The sequence below is a fragment of the Hipposideros armiger genome, unplaced genomic scaffold, assembly GCF_001890085.2.
Source record: "Hipposideros armiger isolate ML-2016 unplaced genomic scaffold, ASM189008v1 scaffold_18, whole genome shotgun sequence".
NCBI lineage: Eukaryota > Metazoa > Chordata > Mammalia > Chiroptera > Hipposideridae > Hipposideros > Hipposideros armiger.
In genome coordinates, this window is record NW_017731368.1 from 1,064,651 (window position 1) to 1,087,242 (window position 22,592).

General features: G+C 57.5%; 3 protein-coding genes across 8 annotated transcripts in view; 2 read left to right on the forward strand and 1 right to left on the reverse strand.

The window, feature by feature from the left end:
* The window catches only part of UBA7 (ubiquitin like modifier activating enzyme 7), a 44,540-nt gene extending 33,966 nt beyond the window's left edge, over nt 1-10,574 (forward strand). Inside the window, exons 5-28 of the mRNA XM_019633913.1 lie at nt 1,878-2,091; nt 2,176-2,344; nt 2,440-2,574; nt 2,672-2,778; nt 3,094-3,184; nt 3,274-3,409; nt 3,599-3,696; nt 3,788-3,925; nt 4,356-4,538; nt 4,707-4,814; nt 4,972-5,052; nt 5,130-5,285; nt 5,366-5,531; nt 5,611-5,810; nt 5,908-5,972; nt 6,063-6,246; nt 6,320-6,394; nt 6,606-6,753; nt 7,277-7,359; nt 7,627-7,719; nt 7,811-8,002; nt 9,605-9,697; nt 9,772-9,872; nt 10,338-10,574. Coding sequence (XP_019489458.1) covers nt 2,036-2,091; nt 2,176-2,344; nt 2,440-2,574; nt 2,672-2,778; nt 3,094-3,184; nt 3,274-3,409; nt 3,599-3,696; nt 3,788-3,925; nt 4,356-4,538; nt 4,707-4,814; nt 4,972-5,052; nt 5,130-5,285; nt 5,366-5,531; nt 5,611-5,810; nt 5,908-5,972; nt 6,063-6,246; nt 6,320-6,394; nt 6,606-6,753; nt 7,277-7,359; nt 7,627-7,719; nt 7,811-8,002; nt 9,605-9,697; nt 9,772-9,872; nt 10,338-10,467 — 2,988 coding nt within the window. The 5' untranslated portion in view covers nt 1,878-2,035 and the 3' untranslated portion in view covers nt 10,468-10,574. The remainder of the gene's footprint in view (nt 1-1,877; nt 2,092-2,175; nt 2,345-2,439; nt 2,575-2,671; nt 2,779-3,093; nt 3,185-3,273; nt 3,410-3,598; nt 3,697-3,787; nt 3,926-4,355; nt 4,539-4,706; nt 4,815-4,971; nt 5,053-5,129; nt 5,286-5,365; nt 5,532-5,610; nt 5,811-5,907; nt 5,973-6,062; nt 6,247-6,319; nt 6,395-6,605; nt 6,754-7,276; nt 7,360-7,626; nt 7,720-7,810; nt 8,003-9,604; nt 9,698-9,771; nt 9,873-10,337) is intronic.
* Nucleotides 10,575-10,729: 155 nt separating this feature from the next.
* On the reverse strand, nt 10,730-14,603 carry INKA1 (inka box actin regulator 1). The gene is made up of 2 exons (XM_019633936.1): nt 12,321-14,603; nt 10,730-11,571 (listed from the first exon to the last, which is right to left on the reverse strand). Exons 1-2 carry the CDS (start codon nt 12,618-12,620, stop codon nt 10,771-10,773), a joined length of 1,101 nt encoding a protein of 366 aa, XP_019489481.1. The 5' UTR covers nt 12,621-14,603; the 3' UTR covers nt 10,730-10,770.
* Nucleotides 14,604-15,106: 503 nt separating this feature from the next.
* On the forward strand, nt 15,107-22,330 carry CDHR4 (cadherin related family member 4). 6 transcript variants are annotated; one of them, XM_019630802.1, is made up of 19 exons: nt 15,107-15,203; nt 15,530-15,714; nt 15,836-15,998; nt 16,078-16,169; nt 16,648-16,758; nt 17,387-17,490; nt 17,714-17,850; nt 18,152-18,335; nt 18,431-18,584; nt 18,840-18,933; nt 19,226-19,429; nt 19,510-19,646; nt 19,871-20,021; nt 20,105-20,325; nt 20,562-20,704; nt 21,202-21,258; nt 21,360-21,447; nt 21,664-21,694; nt 22,212-22,330. In XM_019630802.1, exons 1-19 carry the CDS (start codon nt 15,155-15,157, stop codon nt 22,265-22,267), a joined length of 2,361 nt encoding a protein of 786 aa, XP_019486347.1. In that variant the 5' UTR covers nt 15,107-15,154; the 3' UTR covers nt 22,268-22,330. The 6 variants fall into 6 exon arrangements, 4 of the variants coding, with proteins under 4 accessions (XP_019486347.1, XP_019486353.1, XP_019486335.1 ...); XM_019630808.1 differs by having other exon boundaries at nt 21,667-21,694; XM_019630790.1 differs by having other exon boundaries at nt 21,664-22,304.
* The last annotated feature ends 262 nt before the right edge of the window (nt 22,331-22,592 follow it).

The following is a 22,592-nucleotide window of genomic DNA, read 5'->3' on the forward strand; positions in this document are numbered from 1 at the left end:
GACTCGAACCGCTGTTGCTCAGAGCTCGCACTCGAGTGCGCTCTACAGCAGCACTATTCTTAATATCCAAAAGGTGGAAACAACTCAAATGTCCATGAACAGGTGACTGCATAAACAAATTGTGACATGCTTACAATGGACTATCATTCAGGCAGGAAAAGGAAGTACTGATACATACTACAATTTATTTATTTATTTATTTATTTTTATTTGAAGAGCTGGAGGTAGGGTGCTAGTGGAGGAAGGGATGGTGAGACTAAGACATGCCGGGTTTAGGAAGCAGGGATGAGGGTGAGATCTGGGCAAGACACAATGGGAAGGGGCGGTGGGAACACAGGAGGGAGTGGGGCAGGGCCAGTTGGGTCCATACTACAATTTAGATGAACCTCAGAAACATTATGCTAAGTGAAAGAAAGCAGATACTAAAGGTCACGCTTTGTGGTTCCTTTTATAAGAAATTCCCAGAATAGGCAAATCACAAGAGACAGAGAGAATGTAAGTGCTTGCCAGGGGGTTGGGGTGGGGGATGGGTAATGATTTAATGTGGTGAGGATGCTCTTCAGTGGGTTATAAAAAGTTTTGAAACTAGAAAGAGTTGGTGCTTGCACAACACTGTGAATACACTAAATGCCTCACTTAGGTTATTTTAATGTTATATGAATTTTACCCCAATTTTGAAAAAGAACTATGACATCACCTGGTTTGGTTATTGTGGAGTTTTGTGGGGGAGCCATCCTCCAAAGAACTGGCCCCAAGTTCTTTTTTTTTTTTTTAATTTTCATTGGGGAACAGCCATGGTCAGTGGTTACACATCGCTTTCATGCTACAATGGCACAGTTGAGACTTTTAGGGAGGGTGCAGCTCACAGTGACCCATGTGGGGATCGAACCAGCAACCTTGGTGTTATAAGCCCCACGCTCTAACCAACTGAGCTAACTGGTTACCTCAAAGGTCCCAAGTTCTTAAGAGGGCAAAATGACACATCTGAGGATGGAGGTTACATAGGACCTGTCTGTACTTACTTTTTGTTTTTGGCAGTACCAACGGCCTTTATTGGTTACAATGGGAAGAAGAACAGGGGAATACAACAGCTCTGGCTCCTGGGGTGGCTTTACAGACTCTGCCGCCGCCCTCCAATAGCTCACTGTGCTATTTTTTCAACTTCCTGAGTCTATAATTATTTTAAAATGAAAGTGTAAAGGAAAAATAAGGATACAAATGATCATGGCAGCCCCATGCCTCCCACGCTCAGGTTGAAACTCGAGGCTGACCTCCCTCTTTGAGTCCTTGGCCTCATCCCTGACTGGCCTCCTAGGACTGCCCTTCTGCTCTCTGTCCTGGTTTGGCAGCTGTGGGCAGGGAGAAATCCTTATTCTCTAAGGAGATAGCTCAGGGCCCAGCAGGCCCTCCCAAAGATGCCAGGCTCCACCCAGCTGTATGGTTTGGGCCCTGAGGGTGGGACAGTATAACCTCATATGCTCCCACAGCCTTTGGGATGGGACTGGCTCCGATCTCTAGGGTCTCTAAGCCTCTGTGAGGTGGACAGCAGGCCAGGCGAGTCCTCAGGACAAGGGAGCTGCCATCAGCGCTCTATGGGCAGGAAGCCCATTCAGGCAGGGGCACCTGAGGGAGACAGGGGCCTGAGGTTTGGGACATCAAGGGAGTCACAGGAGACCATTGCATCCAGCCCACATGGGTCCCTCCCAAGGAAGGGGACAGCCCCCTTCCGGCTCTCCCACCTTGCCTGTGCTCTAGGCCTTCCAGAACTCATCTTTGCCAGGCTAAGCAGTCCAGCACGGGCTGGAAGCAAGACCAGGAACCAGATCAGAGTCCAGTTTCACTTTTCACTTTCACTTTTGTTTTTCCTGAAATGACAGAGGAACCAGGAAGCTGTGACTAGCAGCGTCCTTCACTCCCTTAGTCTCAGTGCCTGTTTGCACTAGCCACGGCTGGGCACTGTCCTCTGCTGCCACCGCCTCCCACAGAGACCCCATCTATAAGCACTGCAGCCTATTGTCCAGCCCCACACCTCAGGATGGATGTCCTGGAGACCTCCAAGTTGCTGGATGAGGAGCTGTATTCACGGCAGCTGTGAGACCCAAGGTGGGGAGGGGTGTGGGGTGGTCTTCTGACCTCTGATCTCCAATTGCCTACCCTCTTACTTCCCATTCACAGGTATGTGCTGGGTTTGCCGGCCATGCAGAGGCTTCAGGGGGCTAAGGTCCTGCTCTCAGGTCTTCAGGGTCTGGGGGCTGAGGTGGCCAAAAACCTGGTCCTGATGGGTGTGGGCAGCCTCACTCTGCATGATCCCCACCCCACCTGCTGGTCTGACCTGGCTGCCCAGGTGAGGATCCTGGGGGGCCGTGGGTTCCCAGACCAGGGTGGGGGTAGGGCCCGAGGGCTATCTCCTTGCTCAAGTTGAACTGGGTCTCTCTCTAGTTTTTCCTCTCAGAGCAAGACTTGGGAAAGAGCAGGGCTGAGGCATCTCAAGAACGTGTGGCCAAGCTCAACGGAGCTGTCCAGGTCTGCGTCCACACAGGCGACATTACCGAGGACCTGCTGCTGGACTTCCAGGTTCCTTCCCAGCCCCACTCTCCAGGCCATCTCAGTCCCCTCCTCCAGCCTGTAGCTGCAGGGTGGGCTCACCCTGCTGATCATAAGTTCCACCTAGGTGGTGGTGCTGACCGCCTCGGACCTAGAGGAGCAGCTGAAGGTGGGCACCTTATGCCATAAGCACGGAGTCTGCTTTCTGGTGGCTGACACTCGGGGCCTCGTGGGGTGAGTGAGACTGCCTGCCTAGCCTGCCACATCACAGACAACAACTGGTCCCAGCGCTGTCTGTCGTTCTAGGCTTGCAAAAGTGCCCCTGCACCCAGCCCTAGGCCTATTGCAGCATCCCTTCCTGATTCTGGCCTCAAGTCTCATCCCCCTGCTTCTACCCCAGCCTCCAGACTTGCTCCTGTATCAACCTCAGACTCCAGTTCCCAAGCCTGATTCTGGCCCTCTGGGCTTGCCCTAGTGTCTCCCACCCTTACCACAATCACAGTGGTTAACCATGGAGCCATCTCAGTGGCCCCTACCGCCCCACCACAGGCAGCTGTTCTGTGATTTTGGGGAGAACTTCACTGTGGAGGACCCTACAGAGGCAGAACCTCTGACAGCTGCCATCCAGCACATCTCCCAGGTGGGCGCTAAGGTGTGGGCTAAGGAGAGGCTGCCAGAGCCTGTGGAATATAGGTACGGGCACCCTGAGCCATGCCACCTCTTATCCAGGGCTCCCCCGGCATTCTCACTCTGAGAGAAAAGGATGATACCCAAGACTTCCATGATGTGGATTTGGTGACTTTCTCCGGCATTGAGGGCATGATTGAGCTCAATGGCTGTGCTCCCCGGCCTATCCGCATGCAGGGTGAGCCAACCCCACTCCAAGCCAGGCTCAGCGCCACTGGAGGCAGACATAGGCTGGTTCTTGGGGATAGGTTCTCCCTGCGCCTTCCTCAGGGTGGGGCAAGGTTGAGGACAGAGGTGTGAGAGAGGAGGGGGTGTGGGGACCTCCTCAGGTTGCAGAGGTCACACTAACTCACTGGATCTCCCCCAGAGGATGGGACCTTGGAGATTGGGGACACAACAGCTTTCTCCTGTTACTTGCGTGGCGGGCTTGTCACTGAGGTCAAGAGACCCAAGACTGTGAGCCATGTGAGTGCAAGTGCATCTGAGGTGGGGGGCTTAGGAGCCTTGAGAGGTCCCCTTGTTCTGGACCTGTCCCTGAGCCTAGTGCCCCCCACAGAAGCCCCTCGATGCAGCCCTGCTCCAGCCTTGTGTGGTGACCCGGGAAGTTCACCGTGCCCACAGCCTGCATCAAGCCTTCCGTGCACTGCACACGTTCCAGCACCTCAGCGGCCGCCCACCCAAGCCCTGGGATCCTGTGAGTGACCCTGTTGCCCCTCCCCCCAGCCTCTGTCTTATTGGAGTCTCAGCTGCCAGGAGGCAACAAGGACTGTCTCACAAATCCAAGTTGGAATCCCAGAGGCAGTTTCCCACGCATATAGTGGAGACAATAAACACTATCTCCAGACCAGAGGCTGGGGCCCTGAAAGTGTCAGGCACAAAGCCTGGGACCCCTGCTAGCTCCTAACCCCTCAGATGCAGGCTGGAAGCTGCACCCATGTTGGTGAAGCCTCCAAGACGGTCGTCTGGCCCCAGGAGTCCTCTGATGGGGCTGCACAGTCTGGTGGCCGGGCCCCTGTGTACGCCACACTCAGGCTTTAGTTTCCTTTTCTGTGGAACAGGATGGGTGGCTGCCTGAAGGATTTGAGTGGGGAGTAGAGCTTAGGCTGGGGCTGCTGTGCCCACAGGTTGATGCAGATAAGGTGGTGGACCTGGCCCGGGCCCTGAAACCACTGAGGAGGACAGATGGAATGCCATTGGAAGAGCCACTGGATGAGGCTCTCGTGCGGACAGTCGCCCTGAGTAGTGCTGGTGGCTTAAGTCCCATGGCAGCCCTGGTGGGCGCAGTGGCCGCCCAGGAAGTGCTGAAGGTGGGCACAGGCACAGACAGGGTGTGGCTGGGAGGGGTGTGGAGGCCAGAGGGTACCCAACACCAGATAGCGGCCCTGGGGGCTTCACCAGTCTAGGTGCGGCCCCCAGCCCAGATCTGAGGGGTTGGCAGGTGGCAGGAGTCCCTGGACTAAAGTGTTGGCCTTTAGGCTGTGTCCAGGAAGTTCATGCCCCTGGACCAGTGGCTGTACTTGGATGCCCTTGATTGCCTCCCAGAAGATGGGGAGCCCCTTCCCAAACCTGAGGACTGCTCACCGGTGAGAATCTGGGGTAGGGGTGGACACCTTATCCAAACTCAGGGCTAGAGGAGAAACAGGCGGACTGGTCTCGAGGTCCTGACCTGGAAAACTCAGTGTGAGAGGGACATGCAGCGCAGGCCACTGGCCCACACCAACCTGTGTCTGTGTCCCTTAGAGAGGCTGTCGCTACGATGGGCAAATCGCAGTGTTTGGGGCTGGTTTTCAGGAGAAGCTGAGCTGCCAGCACTATCTCCTGGTGAGCTGTGAAGTGAGGCTGGGGGTGTCTGGTAGGGCCAAGCCAAACCCTCTGGCTAAGGCTGCTCCTGCTGACAGGTGGGTGCTGGTGCTATCGGCTGCGAGCTGCTCAAAGGCTTCTCCCTAATGGGCCTGGGGGCCGCGAGCAGCGGGGGCGTGACTGTTGCCGACATGGACCACGTTGAGCGCTCCAACCTCAGCCGTCAGTTCCTCTTCAGGCTTCAGGACGTTGGTGTGAGTCCCCACACCCCGTGTCCCCGACTGTCCTCCTACAATGCCCCCTGCCCTCCAGCATCTTCCTGCTTTCTTCTCAGAGGCCCAAGGCAGAAGTGGCTGCAGAGGCTGCTCACCGCCTCAACTCAGATGTGCAGGTAGTCCCGCTCACCTCCCCTCTGGATCCCACCACAGAGCACATCTACGGGGATGACTTCTTCTCCCGTGTGGACGGTGTGGTTGCCGCCCTGGACAGTTTCCAGGCCCGTGAGTGCTTGACCTTGGAACTCAGCCCCTTGCCCAAGGCCATACCAGGCCTACTTCTGATTCTCTGCCCCTTTGTCAGGGCACTATGTGTCTACTCGCTGCATCCACTATCTGAAGCCACTGTTGGAGGCGGGCACCCAGGGCACCCTGGGCAGTGCTTCAGTATTCATACCGCATGTGACTGAGGCCTACGAAGGCCCCACCTTGGATTCTGAGGATGCCCCCTACCCTGTCTGCACCGTGCGGTACTTCCCCACCACAGTTGAGCACACCTTGCAGGTAGGAAGCACCCCAGAGATACCTATACCCCCTCCTCAGTCCTTAGTTGCAGACCTGTTCCCCACCTGACACTTTATGGTTTCTCCCTCCCCAACAGTGGGCCCGGGATGCGTTTGAGGGGCTCTTCCGTCTGTCTGCTGAGACCATCAACTGCCACCAGCGGTAAGGCCACCAACAGGGTGGATGGGAGTCCATGGCCTGTAGCACCGGTGTCTGCAGGGCTTAGCCTCAAGCTTCCTATCCTCTTTGCAGGGCACCTACTCCTCCGGTAGACACAGATGGGCCACAGTTGCTGACCCTGCTGCAGGTGGTGCTGGGTGTCCTGAGACAGCGTCCACAGACCTGGCAAGACTGTGTGGTGTGGGCCTTTGGCCAATGGCAACTGTGCTTCCATTATGGCATCAAGCAGCTTCTCAGGCTCTTCCCACCTGATAAAGTAGGTGGATAGGGGTCAGGAGGCTGAGGGCTCAGGGGGACCAGACTAAGCCCAGCAGCCTCCATTTTCCTAGGTGCTTAAGGATGGAGCACGTTTTTGGTCGGCTCCCAAACTATGTCCCCAGCCCTTGAAGTTTGACGCCAATCAAGTAAGTGGGATTTCTTGGGAGCCCTGAGATGGGAATGTGGCCCCTGAGAGCAGAAGTGGGCACCTCTGCATTCTGCAGAGATGCATAGATGCTGAGAGACAGAGGCAGGCATTCAAACAGATCCACAAATGTGCAGTGCCCCCTGTCCCGCACACCCATGCATGCTTGCTCACACCCATGAATCTGCCCCTGGCTTTTGCTCTGGCTGCAGGACATGCACCTCCTCTACGTGCTGGCAGCGGCTAACCTGTATGCCCAGATGCATGGGCTGCCTGGCTCACAGGACAAGCCTGCACTCAGGGAAATGCTGAAGTTGCTGCCACTGACTGGCCCCCAGCACCTGGCTTCTGCTGAGCTTGGTGAGGTCCCTGGCCCTGCCCCCCGCCATTTTGCCACCCAAAGCCTGACCCTGCCCTCAGCCTGTGCTATAGAAGGAAGAGGGAGGGGGCCTGGGGGCCTTGCAGTGAACTCTTTACCTCTCAGGCCCTCTGACTGTGCTTCTCTCTCATCCTCTGGTCCCTCAGTAGGCCCCCTCCCTGCTGCCATCCCCACCGTTTCCTTGGCAGATTTTCAGCAAAAAAAGCACAAACCATTGGGCCTTGGGGAGCACTTAGCTATGACCCCCAGGTGAGGACAGAGTCACATGGATATGCAAGTGTGTGCAGACACACACACACACACACACACACACGCACGTGCACACACACATACACACAGGGAGGCGATGGGCTGGGGTTGCTGGGGAGGAGATTATAGCATCAGAGATCTTCCTGAAAGTGGTAGAGACTGTAGGCTTGGCAGAGACGAAGAAGAGGCCCTAGGATCCAGGAGGAGTGCAGACAATGGGGCTAAGGACTGTCCCAATACCCCTTCCCCTGACAGGCCCTGAGCAGGTACAGGAACTGCGTGAAGCCCTGCAAGTCTGGAGTGAGGGCCCCGCCCTGCAGCCCCTGAGGTTTGAGAAGGTAGGAGCCCACCTGGGGGTGCAGGGCCAGGCTGGGGAGATTGTTGGGGGAAGGTCAAGAGCTAAGAGGGTAGCTTTGGAGCCCCTTGGCCTGAGTTCTCCTCCCAGCAGGACTCCAGAAGCAGTTCACCTTCAGCCTCCTTTTTTATCTAATAAGTGGGGAGATGTGAGTATCCACTGAAGAGAATTATGGGAAGATCTGACACATGGTCAGCCATGGTGAGGGACACAGGGCAGTGTTAATGCTGTTGTGACTTGGGCCTTGCAGGATGATGACAGCAATTTCCATATGGACTTTGTGGAAGCAGCAGCAAGCCTGAGAGCTCAGAACTATGGGATCCCACCAGCCAACCATGCCCAGGTGACCCTGCCCCTTGGGGCTCCAGCCTAGAGGTGGGGGCCAAACCCTAGCTCTACATGCTGGGCCCAACCAAATCTCCCATCCTTGGCAGAGCAAGCGAATCGTGGGTCAGATTATCCCAGCCATTGCCACCACTACAGCGGCTGTGGCAGGCCTGGTGGGCCTGGAGCTGTATAAGGTGGTGGGCCCACCACGGCCCTGCAGCGCCTTTCGCCACAGCTATCTGCACCTGGCTGAAAACTACGTCAGCCGCAGGATCCCTAGTGCTCCAGCTGTCCAGACGGTGAGCCCTTGACACCCCACCCATACCAAGCCTGGATTTTCCCGGCACCTAACCAAACAGACCCTTGTCTGGCTTCTGGCTAGTAGAAACCAAGACCCAGACTGGGACAGTCCTTAAGACTCCCTTCAGCTCCCTCCTTGCTGCTGTGAAGCCAGGCTGGGACCTGTCAGACACAGGAAGCAGCCGTCAGCCACCCCCACCCCCACCCCTCTGCTGCCCTGTCTGGGGGAGCTGCAGCTTTAACTCATTACGGAGCCAGACATCCCCCACACCCCCTCCTTCCCAGGAGTGCCCCTGAGGGGGAGGTAGTGGGGAGGGGAGACTAGGGACTTAGCCCCAAACAGAGCCTAACTTGCGCCTGCATGGCATCGGGACCCTGGTCTGCCCCACTAGCTGAGTTAAAGGGGACTGAGCCCCCTGCGGCCTTGGGTGTGGGGTCTGCAGCCCTGTGGGATGCGGGTGTTCGCGTCACAGGTGTGAGTGTGCCAGGGCCTGGCCATCCAAGGAGCATGCTTGCACATCTGTGTGCCAGATGGGAGTGCAGGGTTCTTCTTCAATGTGGGCTCTCATGGGTGTCCATGCGAGTACACGTGTGGGTGTTCCTGGGCTCGTGTACATGTGTTCCTTCGAGCACAGGGCTGTGAATGGCCCTGGCTATGTGCCCAGGCTCTGCAGTAGTTGGTATTTCCTTGGGGCACAGGACAGGGGATGGAGAGAATGTCCTCATCAGCGGAGAGGGTAGAGGTCACGGGCCAGCACTGGGTTTTTGCTGAGTAGCCCTGGGGTCCCTCAGGGAACAGCACACACAGCCCCTTTGTGAGGGGCCCTGCCTCTAGTTAACATACAAGCTGCCTTTGTCCATGGTGGGGGGAAGGGGAGGACCCCCCCATCTCACCTCTGGTCTTGTCTCTGCTTGACCCCACTATATTTTCTGGGGAGATGGCAGGGCCTCTTGTCCTGGCCCCTGGCTGCCTGCCAACCTTCTACCCTTAGCTCCAGGCACCAGACCCCCAAGACTCTTGAAATAGGGAATGAAAGAGGGGACAGGAAGAGGAGGCCTTTGTGGACTCTGTCCCTGCTGCGGTCTCTGGGCCAGTGGGGCCTCAGTGGTCACTGTCTTCCTTGCCCCTGTGTGCCCATGAGCAGTCCAAGGCCCTGGCAGCACAGGACAAGGGGACAGGATGCCCCTACCACCCGCCCCCATCCCCACCCCCCACCCCCGTCCGTCTGTCCCCAGCTCCCAGCCTTGCATTTGAGGAATAAGCTGCTTTATCAGAGACTTCAGCAGCTCTGCTCCCGCTTCCTCAGGAAGCACTGCCCCTCCACCCCCCACACACGACCAGCCTGTATGATGGATGGCTTGTTTCCCTGTGTGGGGGCCCCACAGCCCCGTTTCCTGTGCTGGCCCCAGCATGGGCGGGGAGGGTGCTGAGACTCTGGGCTCAGATCCCACCTTCCACCCCCACCCCCTGGCTTCTGCTTCCTGCCTCTAGTCCAGCTCCTCCTCTAGGAAAGGGGCCATCGGCTGCTGGTCACTGGGATAGGGGAAGGGTGTGCGTGTGGGGGGAAAGCTTCTCACTCCTCCCCACGACCGCCCCCCAGTTCCATCGCCTGAAGTGGACCTGTTGGGATCGTCTGAAGGTGCCGGCAGGGCGGCCTGAGAGGACCCTGAAGTCACTCCTGGACCATCTCCAGGTGTGCCCTGCTCCTCCCCACCCCCAGGCCTGGCCCAACCTGGCCCAGCTGGCACCTGACTTCTCTCTCTCTAGGAACAATACGGGCTGAGGGTGAAGATGCTGCTGCAGGGCAATGCCCGGCTCTACTCAGTGAAATGGTCGCCTGAAAAACAGGCCCAGCGCCTGCCCCTCAGGTGAGCCCACACCTGGCTTCAGCCAGGCCTTGTTCTGTCCCTGGACGTTGGAAGTGGGGAACATGAAGCCTTTCCTCTTCCCAACCCCGTTTGGGCCCCTCACACCTTCCTGAAGCTTTCTTCTGCCAAATGGAGCCAGCAAATGGGCTGGGGGTGGGGTGAGGGCCCAGAGCCTGAGTAGGGGCCTCCAGGAGCTGCCTTCTTGGCCAGCCCCACCAGCTCCTCCACACCCAGCTCAGCCCCCTTTCATAGCCCACTCCCAGGGGACTGGCAGCTTCCTGCCTCCTGCCTGCTCCGCCAGCAGCTCCGAAAATAGTTTCAGATGTTTCCTGTCTTGAGCTGCTCCTGCTCCTGGCTCAGGCTCCTTATGGCTCATCAGCACCTTCCAGTCCATGCCAGGTCACTCTCTGACTGTCACTGCTCACCTACCCAATCTCCCCCAACTCCATCCCCCCACACCTCCAGGGTGACGGAACTGGTGCAGCAGGTGACAGGCCAGGTGCCTAAGCCTGGGCAGCGGGTGCTGGTACTGGAGCTCAGCTGTGAGGGTGAGACGGACGACACTACCTTCCCACCCCTGCACTATGAGCTGTAACAAGGCAGCAGCCCTACCACCCAGCACTGTCAAGCTCTCCATCCTGAGCCCACAGTAGGCGCCCAATAAATACTTATTGAAAGAAAGCATTAAGTGGAGAGGATCGGTGATGAAACACAGGGCAGTCATGCATATGGGCTGTGACAAGGGCACATAGGGACTGCTGGAGGGAGTAAATGGCTCTTTCAATTAACCTGCCTGGGCTGTGCCTCACAGGCCTAGGGTTGCCTCCTGGAGACACAGGCATACAGAACCAGGACAGTCCAGAGAAAGGCCTTTATTGTCCCAGGCTGGAGGGCAGGGTCAGAGGTAGCTGACAACATCATTGCAGATGATGGGTTGGCGGCTGCGGCAGCTCATGAGGGCTGCAAAGCGTGATACATCTGTAGGCAGTTCGGGTTCCGGGCGAGGTGGGCATGACAGTCGCTTTCCTGCCATGGCTGCCCGGCGGGCCCTGGCCAGCTGGCGCCGCAGCTGCTCGGAGAGGCCAAGCAGAAACTGGGGGGGCCGAGCACGGGCACGAGGTCCACCCCCATCGTCTCCCTCGCCTGCTGCCTCAGGCAGCTCCATCCAGTTGTGCACCAAGTCAGCAAAGCAATTGTCTCCCAGCACCAGGGGCTGGCGACTGCGACCTCTGCTCAGCAGGGCTGCTGTCCAGTCCTCAGTTTCTAGTCCCCGCCAGTGCTCCAGGCAGGCATCTGGGGTGGACTTGGGCCGTGGTCGTTGGGCAGGTGGTGCACTGGCCACAGGGGTCCCGCTGGACAGGGGGATGCCACTGGCTGAGAGGCGTTGTCTATGGGGGCGCCATACTGGGGGTGCTGGATGCCGGAGTACGGGTAGCTCCTCCTCTCTCCATGTGCTGCCTGACACCTCAGAGAAGCCAGAGTCCCAGTCCAGGGTATGCTCCTTGGGGCCCCCTAAGGCTACACCCCTGTCTCCTGTCACCACACCTTCTTCCTCCTCTTCCTCCACACAGCAGGCAGAGTCCTCTTCCAAGGCATCTGAGGTCCTGAGCCGGTGGCTGAGCCGGACCACTGGGCCAGGTTTGGGGGGTGGCGGAAGGGGGCCAGGCATTGGGGGTGAGCCTGTGTCCCGGCCACACAGCTGTGGAAGAAAAGAGGGCAGAAGTCGCAGGGGTAGTGCTTGTCATCTCTGCCTGCCTGGCCAGGCTAATTCTACAACAGAAGGCTTAGGAGGGCTGGACAGGCCTGGGCAGCAAGGCCTCTAGTGGGCACAGGGCATGAGGATGCTGGCACACGAAGCTCGTGTGGCTCCCGTAAGTCGACCTGGTGGCAGTCCGGCAGGCTGCAGCACGCAGAGCCGGGCAAGTCGGCACCCGCCACCAGGGCGGGAGGCAGGGTTGCGGGCCTGCATCGGGAAGTAGGTCCTGCTCAGGGCTGGGGGGAGGGGGGCATCCCGGGCCTCTTGAGGGATTCAGCTCCCCAAAGCCCACAGCGTCTTCCAGAGCAGGAGAGAGCATTTGCCAGTTGAGGGGTAGAGGAAGGAGGTATAGGCCAGCCTGGGATAGGGGACATCCACAGCAGAGCCAGCACCTCTTTAGTCCCTCAAGGCCCACCGCTCCACACCAAGAGAAGTCCCGTGTCCTCCCCCCAGCTCCCTTCGCCGCCCCGGCAGCACGGCCAGCTGGGCGGTTGTTACTTGATGCCCACTGCAACTCCCAACCGTCCGAAACCCGACGCGGGCCATCTGGGCCATCTGTGCCGCCCCGCCCCCATCCCGCCTTGGACGAGCACTCCGGACGACTCCCCCACTCGCGTGTTGTTCGGGCCGGACCACAGCCGAGCACCCCACCACACGTGTCCTTACGCGTCACACCCGCTGCCAAGCCTCACCAGTTCCCAGCGGAGCTGGCCCAGGAAGCTGTCAAGCCGAGTGCTGTGCATGCCCGTGCCGGAGCTCCCGCCAGACCTGCCAGTTCCTCTGCTAACTCCAGCGGGAACGGTGCGGAGAGGGCCGGGCAGGCCCGCCAGCGGCGCCCTCGCCCTCTGCCTGGTTCCGCGGCTCCTCGCTCTCCGTAGGTCCCGCCGCCGCCGCCGCCCCAACATCTGGCAGCCGCGCCCCGCCCCTGGCGCCGCAGCCAATGGGGCCCAGAGGGGACTGAAGTGGCCCCGCCCCTCGGCTGGGTGGGCCATCCCCACGCCCACTACCCGCTAAGCTCCAGCTATGGAAAGCCTGGCGGCAGCCCCCCCTCCCCCCCGGGACTCCCGGACGCCCCGGGCGGTTGAGCTGACTCCGGGTTCACTGCGTGACCCAGAACAAGTCGCTTCCTCGCAAGTCGCTTCCTCGCGGTAGCTTCAGCTTTCGCATTTTTCCCAAGATAGAACTGCGGTCCCTCCCGCAGCGGCCCCGTGGGCGCGCGGGTATCCCGGCTGCGCCCATGTGCCGGCAGAGCATCTCCAGTCGTCGGGCAGGTAGTGCTGTGGCCCACTCTGGGCTGGACCCACTGGATCCGCTCTTGGAGCGTGCCTGGACAATCCCTGGAAGTGCTGGGAGGGTTCGGCCCCTCTGCGGACTCCGGGAGCGCGGGACAACGCGGCAGCACGGGGGTGGGGCCTCAGCCAAGGCCCAGCCTGCATCCACTTCGCCCCGCGTCTGGGCCAAGCTGGGCCCGGCCGCCCTCTAGTGGGGAGCGCGCGGCTAGCCGCAATTCCTGCGGCAATAGCTGCATCCTCTCCGCTTGGCATCAAGTGCAGACAGAGTCCGTGCAGGGGGTAGGGGCGGCGCTTTCTGGCGGGAATGGTCAGAGCCTGTTTCCTGAGGCGCTCCATGATTGCAGGCTAGGTTCAAGGATACTGTCTCACTGGAGACAGACGAGTCAGTAGACCGAAACATACTGGAGAATGAGGGCAACCGGCTAGCTTGGGAGATAGGGCTCTTAGAGGAGGTGGCATCCTGTATGGGATCTGGATGAGCCACCATGGGGAGATCAAGAAGGGGCATTCTAGGCAGAGGGATCAGCCAGTTAAAGACCCTGAGAGTCCAGGAGCAGCACAGGGCTTAACATAAAGAGGTCCAAGGGGTCTATGATGGTGGTCGTTGCAGAAGTGAAGAAGTCAGCAAAACCAGAAGCCTAGCAGCCTGAGAAAGGAATATGGGGTTTTGTTCTTGGTGTGATGGGAAGCACTGAGGGCTGTTGAGCAGGGAATAACCTGGGCTGGCAGCTGTTTAGATAATCCCAGCTACTCTGGGAGAACCACTCTGTAATCAAGGTGGAGACTCCTGTCCTCATTCAGCACTGGAGGGGAGGGCCTGGGCCTCGGTGGGGTTGGTGCACAGAAGGGGGTCACTTTGGAGATACAATCAAGCCTTCCTGATGCATGAATATGAATAGGGAAAGAGAGCATCAAACATGACTCCTAAATGTCTGGCCTGAACATCTAGTTGGATGAGATTGTCATGAACTGAATCAGGATAGACTGGAGAAGAATGGGTTTGGGGAGGGAAATCAAATGGTCATTGGTGGACATGTGACCCCTGAGATGCCTGTCAGACCTCCAGGGGAGATGCAAGGTCAGCCACTGGATGTGTGTCTCTGGAGTTTAGGAGAGAGATCACACTGAAGCTTTAGATCTGGGAGGCAGAACGAGTGCATGGTACTTAAGGCCATGTGCTCTGATGTGATGCGAGAGTTTAGACAGGGGAGGGCAGAAGTCCGGATTGAGCCCTGGAACACCCCGCTGGGTGGAGGCAAGGAAGATGAAGCAGAACCAGCAAAGGAGCTAAACAGGAGAAGCCAGAGAGGTGGGAGGAAATAGAGAGTGTGGGCACTTAAGGTGCCACAGGGAGCAAGTGTCAAACGCTGCCAAGGAGGTGAGCGTGAAGAATGAACTGACTTCTGCAGCCTGCAGATCTCTGAGGACCCTGAAAAGGGCAGTTTCACGGAAAGAGGAACAATCTTGACTGTAGTGAGTAGTAGAGAGAGTGAGAGGTAAAGAACTGGAGAGAGCAAATGTAGACAACTTTTTAAAAATTGACACATACATACAATGAATGGATGACTCTCAAAGGTACAGCTCAATAAAGGTTAACATCTGTAGACACTTGTGCAACTGTCACCAAAATCAAAACATAGGATATCCCTAGCCTTGCCAGGAGGCCACTTGTGCCCCCTACAATTGATACCACCTAAGATAACTACTATTTGGTTTCTGTCACCAAGGATTCCTTTTGCTTGATGAAGGTAAACAACTTTTGAGAGATTTTATTGATGGTTGGGCTCAGATTTTGTAGGCAGATAGTGTTCTAACGGTGGGGGGGAAGTGAGGGAGGGAGGGAGGCGGACTGGGAGCTGGGTATGCAGCTGGAGTCCTGGGCCCAATTTTCCTGGGTATTGTCTTGCTCTGTCTCCAAGGACTGCATGACCAACACTTCCCAGAGCCTCCGTTTCCCCACCTGAAGCTGATCCTTCTCTCACATCTCCTTCAGGTTGTAGTAATGAATGGGGAAATTCATTGGGAGCAGTGAAAAAATGCAGTTTTCTAGGCCTCTGGATGCCTGTCTGGGAGTCTAGAGCCCAGTCACCAGGGATGGGTGGGACTGCAATCTGGGAGGCCCAGGAGTCCTGCCTACCCATTGTGTTTGAACAACCAGCCTGGCAACGGGGTGGGCCTGACAAACACATATCGCCTTCCAGAGTCTCCTCTACTGTCTGTATCTTTAGGACACTATGGTGCTGCTCAGGCCCCTGGTACTTCTTCTTGTCCTGGTTGTCTCTGGTGAGGAGCTGGTGGGTGGGGAACCCCAATTTTTACCTCTCTGCTCCATATCACGGAGGGCTGGGGCTGGGGGGTGGGGAGCCAGGAAAGGGCAAAGATCTGAACCCCTGACCCCATTCTTATCTTGGCTGCTTCCTTGACCAAATCCTCACTCCCAGTCTGTGAAATGAGCTAACCCATTGTTGGATGTGGGGGACAAGGAAGGACTTTTGGCTCTTTGGCCCCAAGATGTGGCCATCCTCTGTAGCAGAAGGCAGGACTGTGCTTTTGTGTGTGGTTCCATGCGCATGGGGGGGGCCTCCAGCCTGGTTGTCTCTTCCTCATAGACCTCCACTGCCTGCCCTGGTTCATAAATATCTCTGAGAGCCAGGGACCGGGCACCGTTCTCCGGTTTTTCTCCTTGAACTGCTCTTCTCACACGCCTACCCTGAAGTTGCTCTATGTGCAGCCACCCACCACTTTCTTCAACCCACCCAGCTTGACCAGGAGTCAGGGGATCTATGTGGGCAAGGTAGGGTCATGGGCACAGCTGGGAACTATGGGGAAACAAGGGCAGATCCTACACTCACAAAGCCAGAGGTGGTATGGGCAAGGGAGGGCCTAGGCCCCATATCACTGCCCACCTGCTACAGGTGACCTTGAGCAGCTCGGCACGGCTGGATGCCCTGGCAGTGAACCACTATGAGCTGCAGCTGAAATTCACATGTGGCAACTATGTGATGGAGGGACCACTCTTTGTGGATGTGCAGTGGGATCCTGGCCGTATTCAGTGTGCTGGCCGATTTGCCAGCCCAGGTGAGGTCAGCGGCAGCAGGCAGTGGGTGGGCAGGCATAGCCTAAACAGAGCCTCCCTGACATCCTCCTCTCTGGCCAGCTGGGGAAATCATTCAGGTGCCAGAAACAGTCACACCTGGGGCCCGGCTGTACACCCTGCTGCTTCCAGGCCTAGAACTCCAGGGAGCCCAGGTGAGCCCAGCACATGGACAGTGAGGGGCAGAATGGGGATTCATAGGGAAACCAAGCCCAGCCCCTTCCTGGCCAAGCACAGCCTGCAGAGGGATGTTTGGTGTACAGCTGAGCCTCTGCATGATACATGTTCTTGGAGACAGACTTTGAGGGCTCCTGTCCCCCAATGACCATAGCTGTTCTTACAGGAACCCCTTAGGGGCTGAGTTCTTCTTTCAAGTTTTTCTGTGTGTATTGAATTCTCCATGAAAATTCTGTATCACTTTTGTAATCTAAAAATGAAATATATTCCAAAATAAATGGTTTAAAAACAGAAAAGATTGAGGATCGGGGCCCAAGGCCCCAGGCTAGGCTGTGAGTGGTGGGGTATGGGATTGTTGGGTGTGGGAAGGTACCTGCAGGACTGTTGGGGATTTTGACAGAATGCTTGGGGGACTGGGGGCTGGGGATGGGGCCTCCAGCATCTCTGTTCTGTCAGATGAGTATCACCAGTGCCCAGGATCCGCCCTACTTCCCTGGACCTTTCTCCATAAATCAGCAGGGTTGGCTGCAGGCACCACCCCAGGGCCTCAAAGGCCAGGCTCAAAAGGTGAGCATAACTTGGGACCTTGGGATATCCGTGGACTGGGCAGAACCGCCACCTCCTGGAGGTTTGCTTGTTCTTGGCCTCCTTCATTATGCTGCCTCTCCCAGACACAGCTCACACCTGCACCTGCTGCCCCCCCTGCTGACTGTCCTCCCCCCTTGGTCTGGTTCTGTGGTGGACTCTGGAGTTCCAGAAAGAAGAGAGACCCCTTGTTTGGGGAGCTCACGGTGCCTCAAATAGAAAGGAGAGAGTTCAGAGCAGTCACACAGGAAGAGAAAGTTCTGGGTAAAGTGGCTAGTGCAGTCTGAATGAGGGAAGCTCCTTCTTTAAAACTTCCATGTCTTAGCAACTGGCTCTTAGCAACTCTAAGATGATAAGTCATATTGTGAATGACTCAGTTGTCACTCTTTTGGGGGCTGTTTGCATCCTAATAGAAGGATTTGTGGCCCAAAAGAATGGGACTCAAAGGAATACCTGTCAGCAGAGTGACAGGTCTTGGGGAGGAGTGAGTGAGTGTTGGGGCTCCTAGTGGAGGTCCTGAGGGGGCTGCTATTTGAAGGGAAGACTGGGCATAGACATACAGGTAGACAGATGCACACCGTGGTTACCTTCCTGTTTTGTGCCACCACAGGCCTTCCGCCTTCAGATCCTGGTGAAGTTTGGGCGAAACCAAAGCTGCAGTGGAATACTGATGGTGAAAGTTTTGCCTGCTCCCTCCAGCCACGTGTCCTTCCTGTAAGGCTCCTGTCCTTCCTGGGACAGTGTCCTTCCTAAGACAGTGAGAGAGGCAGAGCCTGGCCCCAGGGAAGGAGAAGTAGGTTAAGGTGGGGCTGCTGGAGTGTCCCAGCTAGCCGAAATCTGAGCGAAGTCCTAGGGGAGAAGACTGCGGACCGCGCCGGGTCGGGGGTGTGTGGGGGCACGGGATCAGGCAGGAGCCGGTGGCCCCCTTTTGGTTCAGGGAGCAGGAGCAGAATATCACCATCCCCGAGGACGTGGCCCCTGGGAGTAAGGTGGTTCAGGTCCAGGCTCGGGGCTTCGACGTGCGCTACGAAATCGTCTCTCCGGCGCCCTGCCCGCTCTTCTCCATCGGACGCGGTGAGGAGTGTAGAGCGGGTACGAGAATGCCTCTGAGACTGGTTCAGAGGTGACCTGCACTACCTTCTCGCCCTCCTGAGAAACGAGGCTGGAGCAGAGGCACAAAATGGGCCGAGGTCGCGTTTGTTGGCCGGGGGCAGACGGGGGGGGGTAGTTACAGAGCAGTTTTGGAGGAGGTGACGCAGGGGGCCAGCCAGGCTCAGCGCCCTCCCCAGACAGGGGTTCGGGTGGGCGGGTGGGAACGCTACTGAGCTGGGGGCGGAGCCGAACTCTGCGTCCCCCACCCTCTCACCGCTCCCAGCGGACGGCGTTATCCGGACCACCGCGCCCCTGGAGCTGGGGCCCGCCGCTGACACGGCGGTCACTACGCTGCTAGTAAAGGCCTTCGAGCGGCTCCGGCCGTGGGCTAGCGTTGAGCTCGATCTCACTGTGACCGTGCGGCCGGTCAACCGTTGGCCCCCGCGCTGCCTCCCAGCGCTACTGATGTGAGTACACCCGAGCCTTACCTTGGCCTTTGGGGTGACTGATGGCTCGCGGCCTGGCCACGACTCCCGCCCTCCCGCCTGCGCTCTGCTCCCAGCATTCAAATCCCCGAGACCACGCCAGTAGGTACCGTGCTGAGCACCTTTACCTGTGCTGACCCGGACTCTCCTGGCTCTACTCTCGACTACCGGCTGCGATTCCACAGTCCTCCTGGCTCAACCAGCCTCTGCTTTAACGACAGGGTCCTGGAGGTGACCTCCCCACGTCCCGCCTGCCTCCCAGGCCCACATGCAGAGTGCTGGGGGGGGCGGGGTGAGGGCAGGACCGGGCAAGAGTCTGTGGGAGCTGAGACCATGGGGGTGAAGGAGATGGTGGTGGAGCCTACATGCTTAGCATTATGGGGTCCAGTTAAGCTACCTGTGGATGCCCTGGCCTGAGGCAGCCCAGTGTGGCTCAAGGCTCTCCCAGGCCGTGGCTGGGCCTTACTCTCTGGACCCTGTGGCTAGGTGAATGACACACTGGACTGTGACACTCCTGGGGCCTGCTTTCAGCACACAGCCTCCATCCTGGTGCTCGATGGTGGTCAGCCCCTGATGACCAGTGAGTGACCATTCAGGACAGGGCTCTTCTGTACCCCTCTCCCCATCCTCAGGACAGGGTCATCTCTTCTCCTTCAGAAATTGGTAGGGCAAGGTTGTCTCCATTTCAGACCCCTAGGGTGGGGCCTATCTCTCCTCTCCTAGACCACCCCCCGACCCCCAGCAGGGGAGAGATATTGCCCTACCTCTCTCCAGACCCTCTCCCCCAGGGCAGGGACATGTCTCCCTCCTCAGACCTCCAGGGCAGGGCTGGGCACCCAGGGCCAGTTCCTTGACTACGTAATTGCCTCCAGCTGAGGTGCCAGTACTGGTGATGGTGACACCTGTCAACGAGTTCTCCCCAGCCTGTGTCCCACGCACATTCCGAGTTCGGGAGGATGCAGGGCTCCGCACCGTGCTGGGCTCTGTGGTGGGCATGGACATGGATTACCCGCACGACAGCATTGAGTACTACGTCTCTGGAGGGTCTGGCACCTTTGCTGTGGACCGTGTCAGCGGTACTTCCACCCTAGGGCTGGGATGGGGGCGTGGAGCCAGAGTGGACTCCGCAGGCTGAGGCTGTGGCCACCCCTTCTAGGGGAGATCCACCTCCTGGGGCCTTTGGACTATGAACAGCAGAGGGTGTACAGGCTCACTGTCCTAGTGACTGATCATAGCCAAGACCAGGACCCCACCTGCTGCTCAGGCTCCTGTACCATTACCATTGAGGTTGAGGTAATTGAGCCCTGAGGCCTTTGAAACAGCTCTCATCTCCCTCTGGCATTCTGATTTTCCACTCTGTGTCTGTTTCCCCCATTGGTTGGCTGGAGGGGGGCGAGGCCTCAAATGGAAAGCTTTGGAGCCTGTTGCCTGACACTTAGGCTCTAGCTGTGGTGGGAGGAAGCTGAGGGGTTGGCCTGGGAATTTGGGGAGAGGGTGACCTGGCTACCTTTCTCCAGGATGTGAATGACCATGTCCCCGAGTGTGAGCCCCCATTTCAAGAACTCACTGTCTACACTTCCCTGGGCCGTAGCATGGAAGTGACCAAGGTGTCATGTCGGGTCCCTCAGGAGCCACAGCGCCTGGCCTTCTCCTACAGCATCATAGGAGGTGAGGACCACGGGGGCCAGCAGGCTAAGAGAGGCGCAGGCAAGGCCAACAGTGGCCCTCTTCTTCTGCCACTCTGCTTTCAGGGAATAGCCAGAGCCGATTCAGCCTGCAAGGAGCCGTCCTGGTGCACAATGACCTCACGTTGGGCCCCCCCTGGCCAGAGCAGCCTCATTCTTATGAGCTATTGATCCGTGTGGCTGATGCAGGTCCCTCCATCCCCAACCTCAGCACCACAGCTACCGTTGTTGTGCATCTAGTTCCCTGGAGGGCCAGCACGGTGGCCACCAGAACCCACAGAACCACAGTGAGGGGGGTCCTCGGGCCCTTGAGGGGTGGGGAGAGATGATCTTTGAGGGTGAGGAGACCCAATTTTTCAGGCAGACGATGGGGAAAGGCATTGCAGAGGCAAACATTCAGTGTAAAGAGCAGTACAGGAGAGCAAATCTGGGCTGTGGGGTGGCCCAGTCCTTGGAGGGGATTGAAGGCTAGACGATCAGGGGGTTTGGCAGGGCAGTGGTGAGGCTGTGGCTCCCATTTCAGGTGCCTTCAGTGATGACACCCCTGCTTGTGACAGGCATGGAGACTTCCTGGCAGCCGGAGCCCTGGTTTGTGGTGGTGCTGACAGTGACCAGTGCCCTTCTCCTCGTGGCTCTGGGCTGGCTCCTCGGCAGGCTCCTCCGGGGGTAGGATTCCTATCCCTGTATCCCCTGCCTCCCCAGCCCACTAATGGACCCCATGTGAGAGAGGTGGTTTCAGCCAAGATTTGACAAAAATGCCCATGGTGATGAGCAGACAAATGGATATTAAGGAGGGCTGCCCTCCTGCCAGAGCTTGTGAGGTTAGAGGCAGAGAGACACTGGAAGGAAGCTGTCTCCATCGCTGGCAGAGCCCAGTCTTGGATGGGTGTGGATGAAGCCCAGGACTTGAGACTCTGAGTGTTTCATGCATTGGGCATTTATCCTATTTGACCCCTGATCTCCATTTGAAACCTGATCTGCTCCTAAGACTCTGAATTTCTTGTGGGCACAGGACTGAACCCAGGAGAAGGTGGGGGCAACAATACGGACATTGCACATAGACATTGGCTATCCCAATATAAAAGTGTAGATGAAATGGTGCTGGTTTCTGGAGCCAGCAGGTCTGCTGCCCTCATGCTTGGTCCCTTTTCCTGGCATTTTAGGTTGGCCCAGGTGCTACCAGCACCAAGCAAACCAGCCCAGGCTCTGCTGCTAAACAGGTCAGCCTTCTTTGCATACCTCTATGCCTGGGAGTACATCTCTTGAATTCAGGCTGGGTCCCAGAGCCTTATCCTGTACTCCTGCTCCCACTTTGCCCCAGTATCCAAGGAACTGAGGGGTCCATTGAGGGATTCATGGAGGCACCGAGGACAGAGACACCCCAGGCACCCAGCAGCGTCATGAACCTGGTATGTCAATCCACCATCCTATGTAGTGGGGGCACTGAGCACTCCCCTGCTAAGTCTGCCCCCTTCCCCATGGGTGGGTACCCCTGTGGGAGTGCCCATGCCAGCACCATCAGGATGGAGGAGGCAAGTGGGTTCCTGATCCCTTTGGGAGTAGGCCTCCACCTGCTCGCCGTGGATGGGGTTCAACTCATTGCACCCTCTCATTCTTCCCCTCAGCAGCATTTTGATGGCAGAGCACAGGACTCCCGTGAGTCCCCTTCCTCTCAACCCATTCTCCCCCTGGGCCCACAGTCTCTCCCTACGCCATTTTAGTGTCTCCTCCTACCACCAGGCATCCACCACCTACTCTTTCCCTAAAAGGAGTCAGCTCTCACCCCTACTCGCTTTTCAGCCAATGTTTATCAAACGCCTGTAGGACCAGGAGATGACTCAGAGCTGGTCTGGTTCCTGCCCACAGTGAAAGGGGAGAAGGTGGCAAGGGGAGAGGCCCCCAGATACTCCATTTGCACCAGTGAATTATGGCAGAATAGTGTGGCACTGGGCTTAGGGGAGCTAGTGTCCAGTTTTGGGGGATCAAGGATGCTTCTTGTGCACTTGAGCCAGACCTCAAAGGATTTGCTGAGAAAGGGGACAGGTTGGATCAAGCCGGGGTGGGGGTGGTACACCCCAAGGGTCCTGAGACATCTTCTCCTACCCTTAGGGGAGGGAGGCAGTTCTGCTGAGGCCAGCAATGCTGTCTCTCTTTCCTGACCACCTGAGCTCAGGTACAGGCAGATATTACCTGTTTGACACACGCTCGGGAGCCCGGCGCTGGCTCTGAGGCCAAGAAGCTGCTTCACTGTGTGAGAATTTCTCCTTCACATGATCATGGGCTATGTTTTCAAGTTGATTCAATAATAAACAAAATTACAAACAAAGAAGTCCCAGGCTTGTAACCCACATGTGGGAGATGCTCTGAAATATGTGCTTCTTTGTTCCCACTTGGAAAACTCCCTACCGTGTGGGAACACGCTTAGGGAGTAGTAAGGTTTTTGTTTTTTGTTTTTTAATTGGGGAATTGGAGGATGGGAACAGCGCTGGGGAATTGGGGGAAGGGGAACAGACAAGTTGCTGTCCTTTTGTTCTTCAATCTAGTTTTGGAGGAC

Bases quoted from the DNA above. Each gene is read 5' to 3' on its own strand.
- CDHR4 (XM_019630790.1), top strand. From the start codon at position 15,155: ATGGTGCTGCTCAGGCCCCTGGTACTTCTTCTTGTCCTGGTTGTCTCT. The intron at 15,715-15,835 runs GTAGGGTCATGG...CACCTGCTACAG, and splicing joins AGGGGATCTATGTGGGCAAG to GTGACCTTGAGCAGCTCGGC. The intron at 20,705-21,201 runs GTAGGATTCCTA...CTGGCATTTTAG, and splicing joins CTCGGCAGGCTCCTCCGGGG to GTTGGCCCAGGTGCTACCAG.
- INKA1 (XM_019633936.1), bottom strand. From the start codon at position 12,620: ATGGCCCACCCAGCCGAGGGGCGGGGCCACTTCAGTCCCCTCTGGGCC. The intron at 11,572-12,320 runs GTGAGGCTTGGC...TTTCTTCCACAG, and splicing joins GCCAGCTCCGCTGGGAACTG to CTGTGTGGCCGGGACACAGG.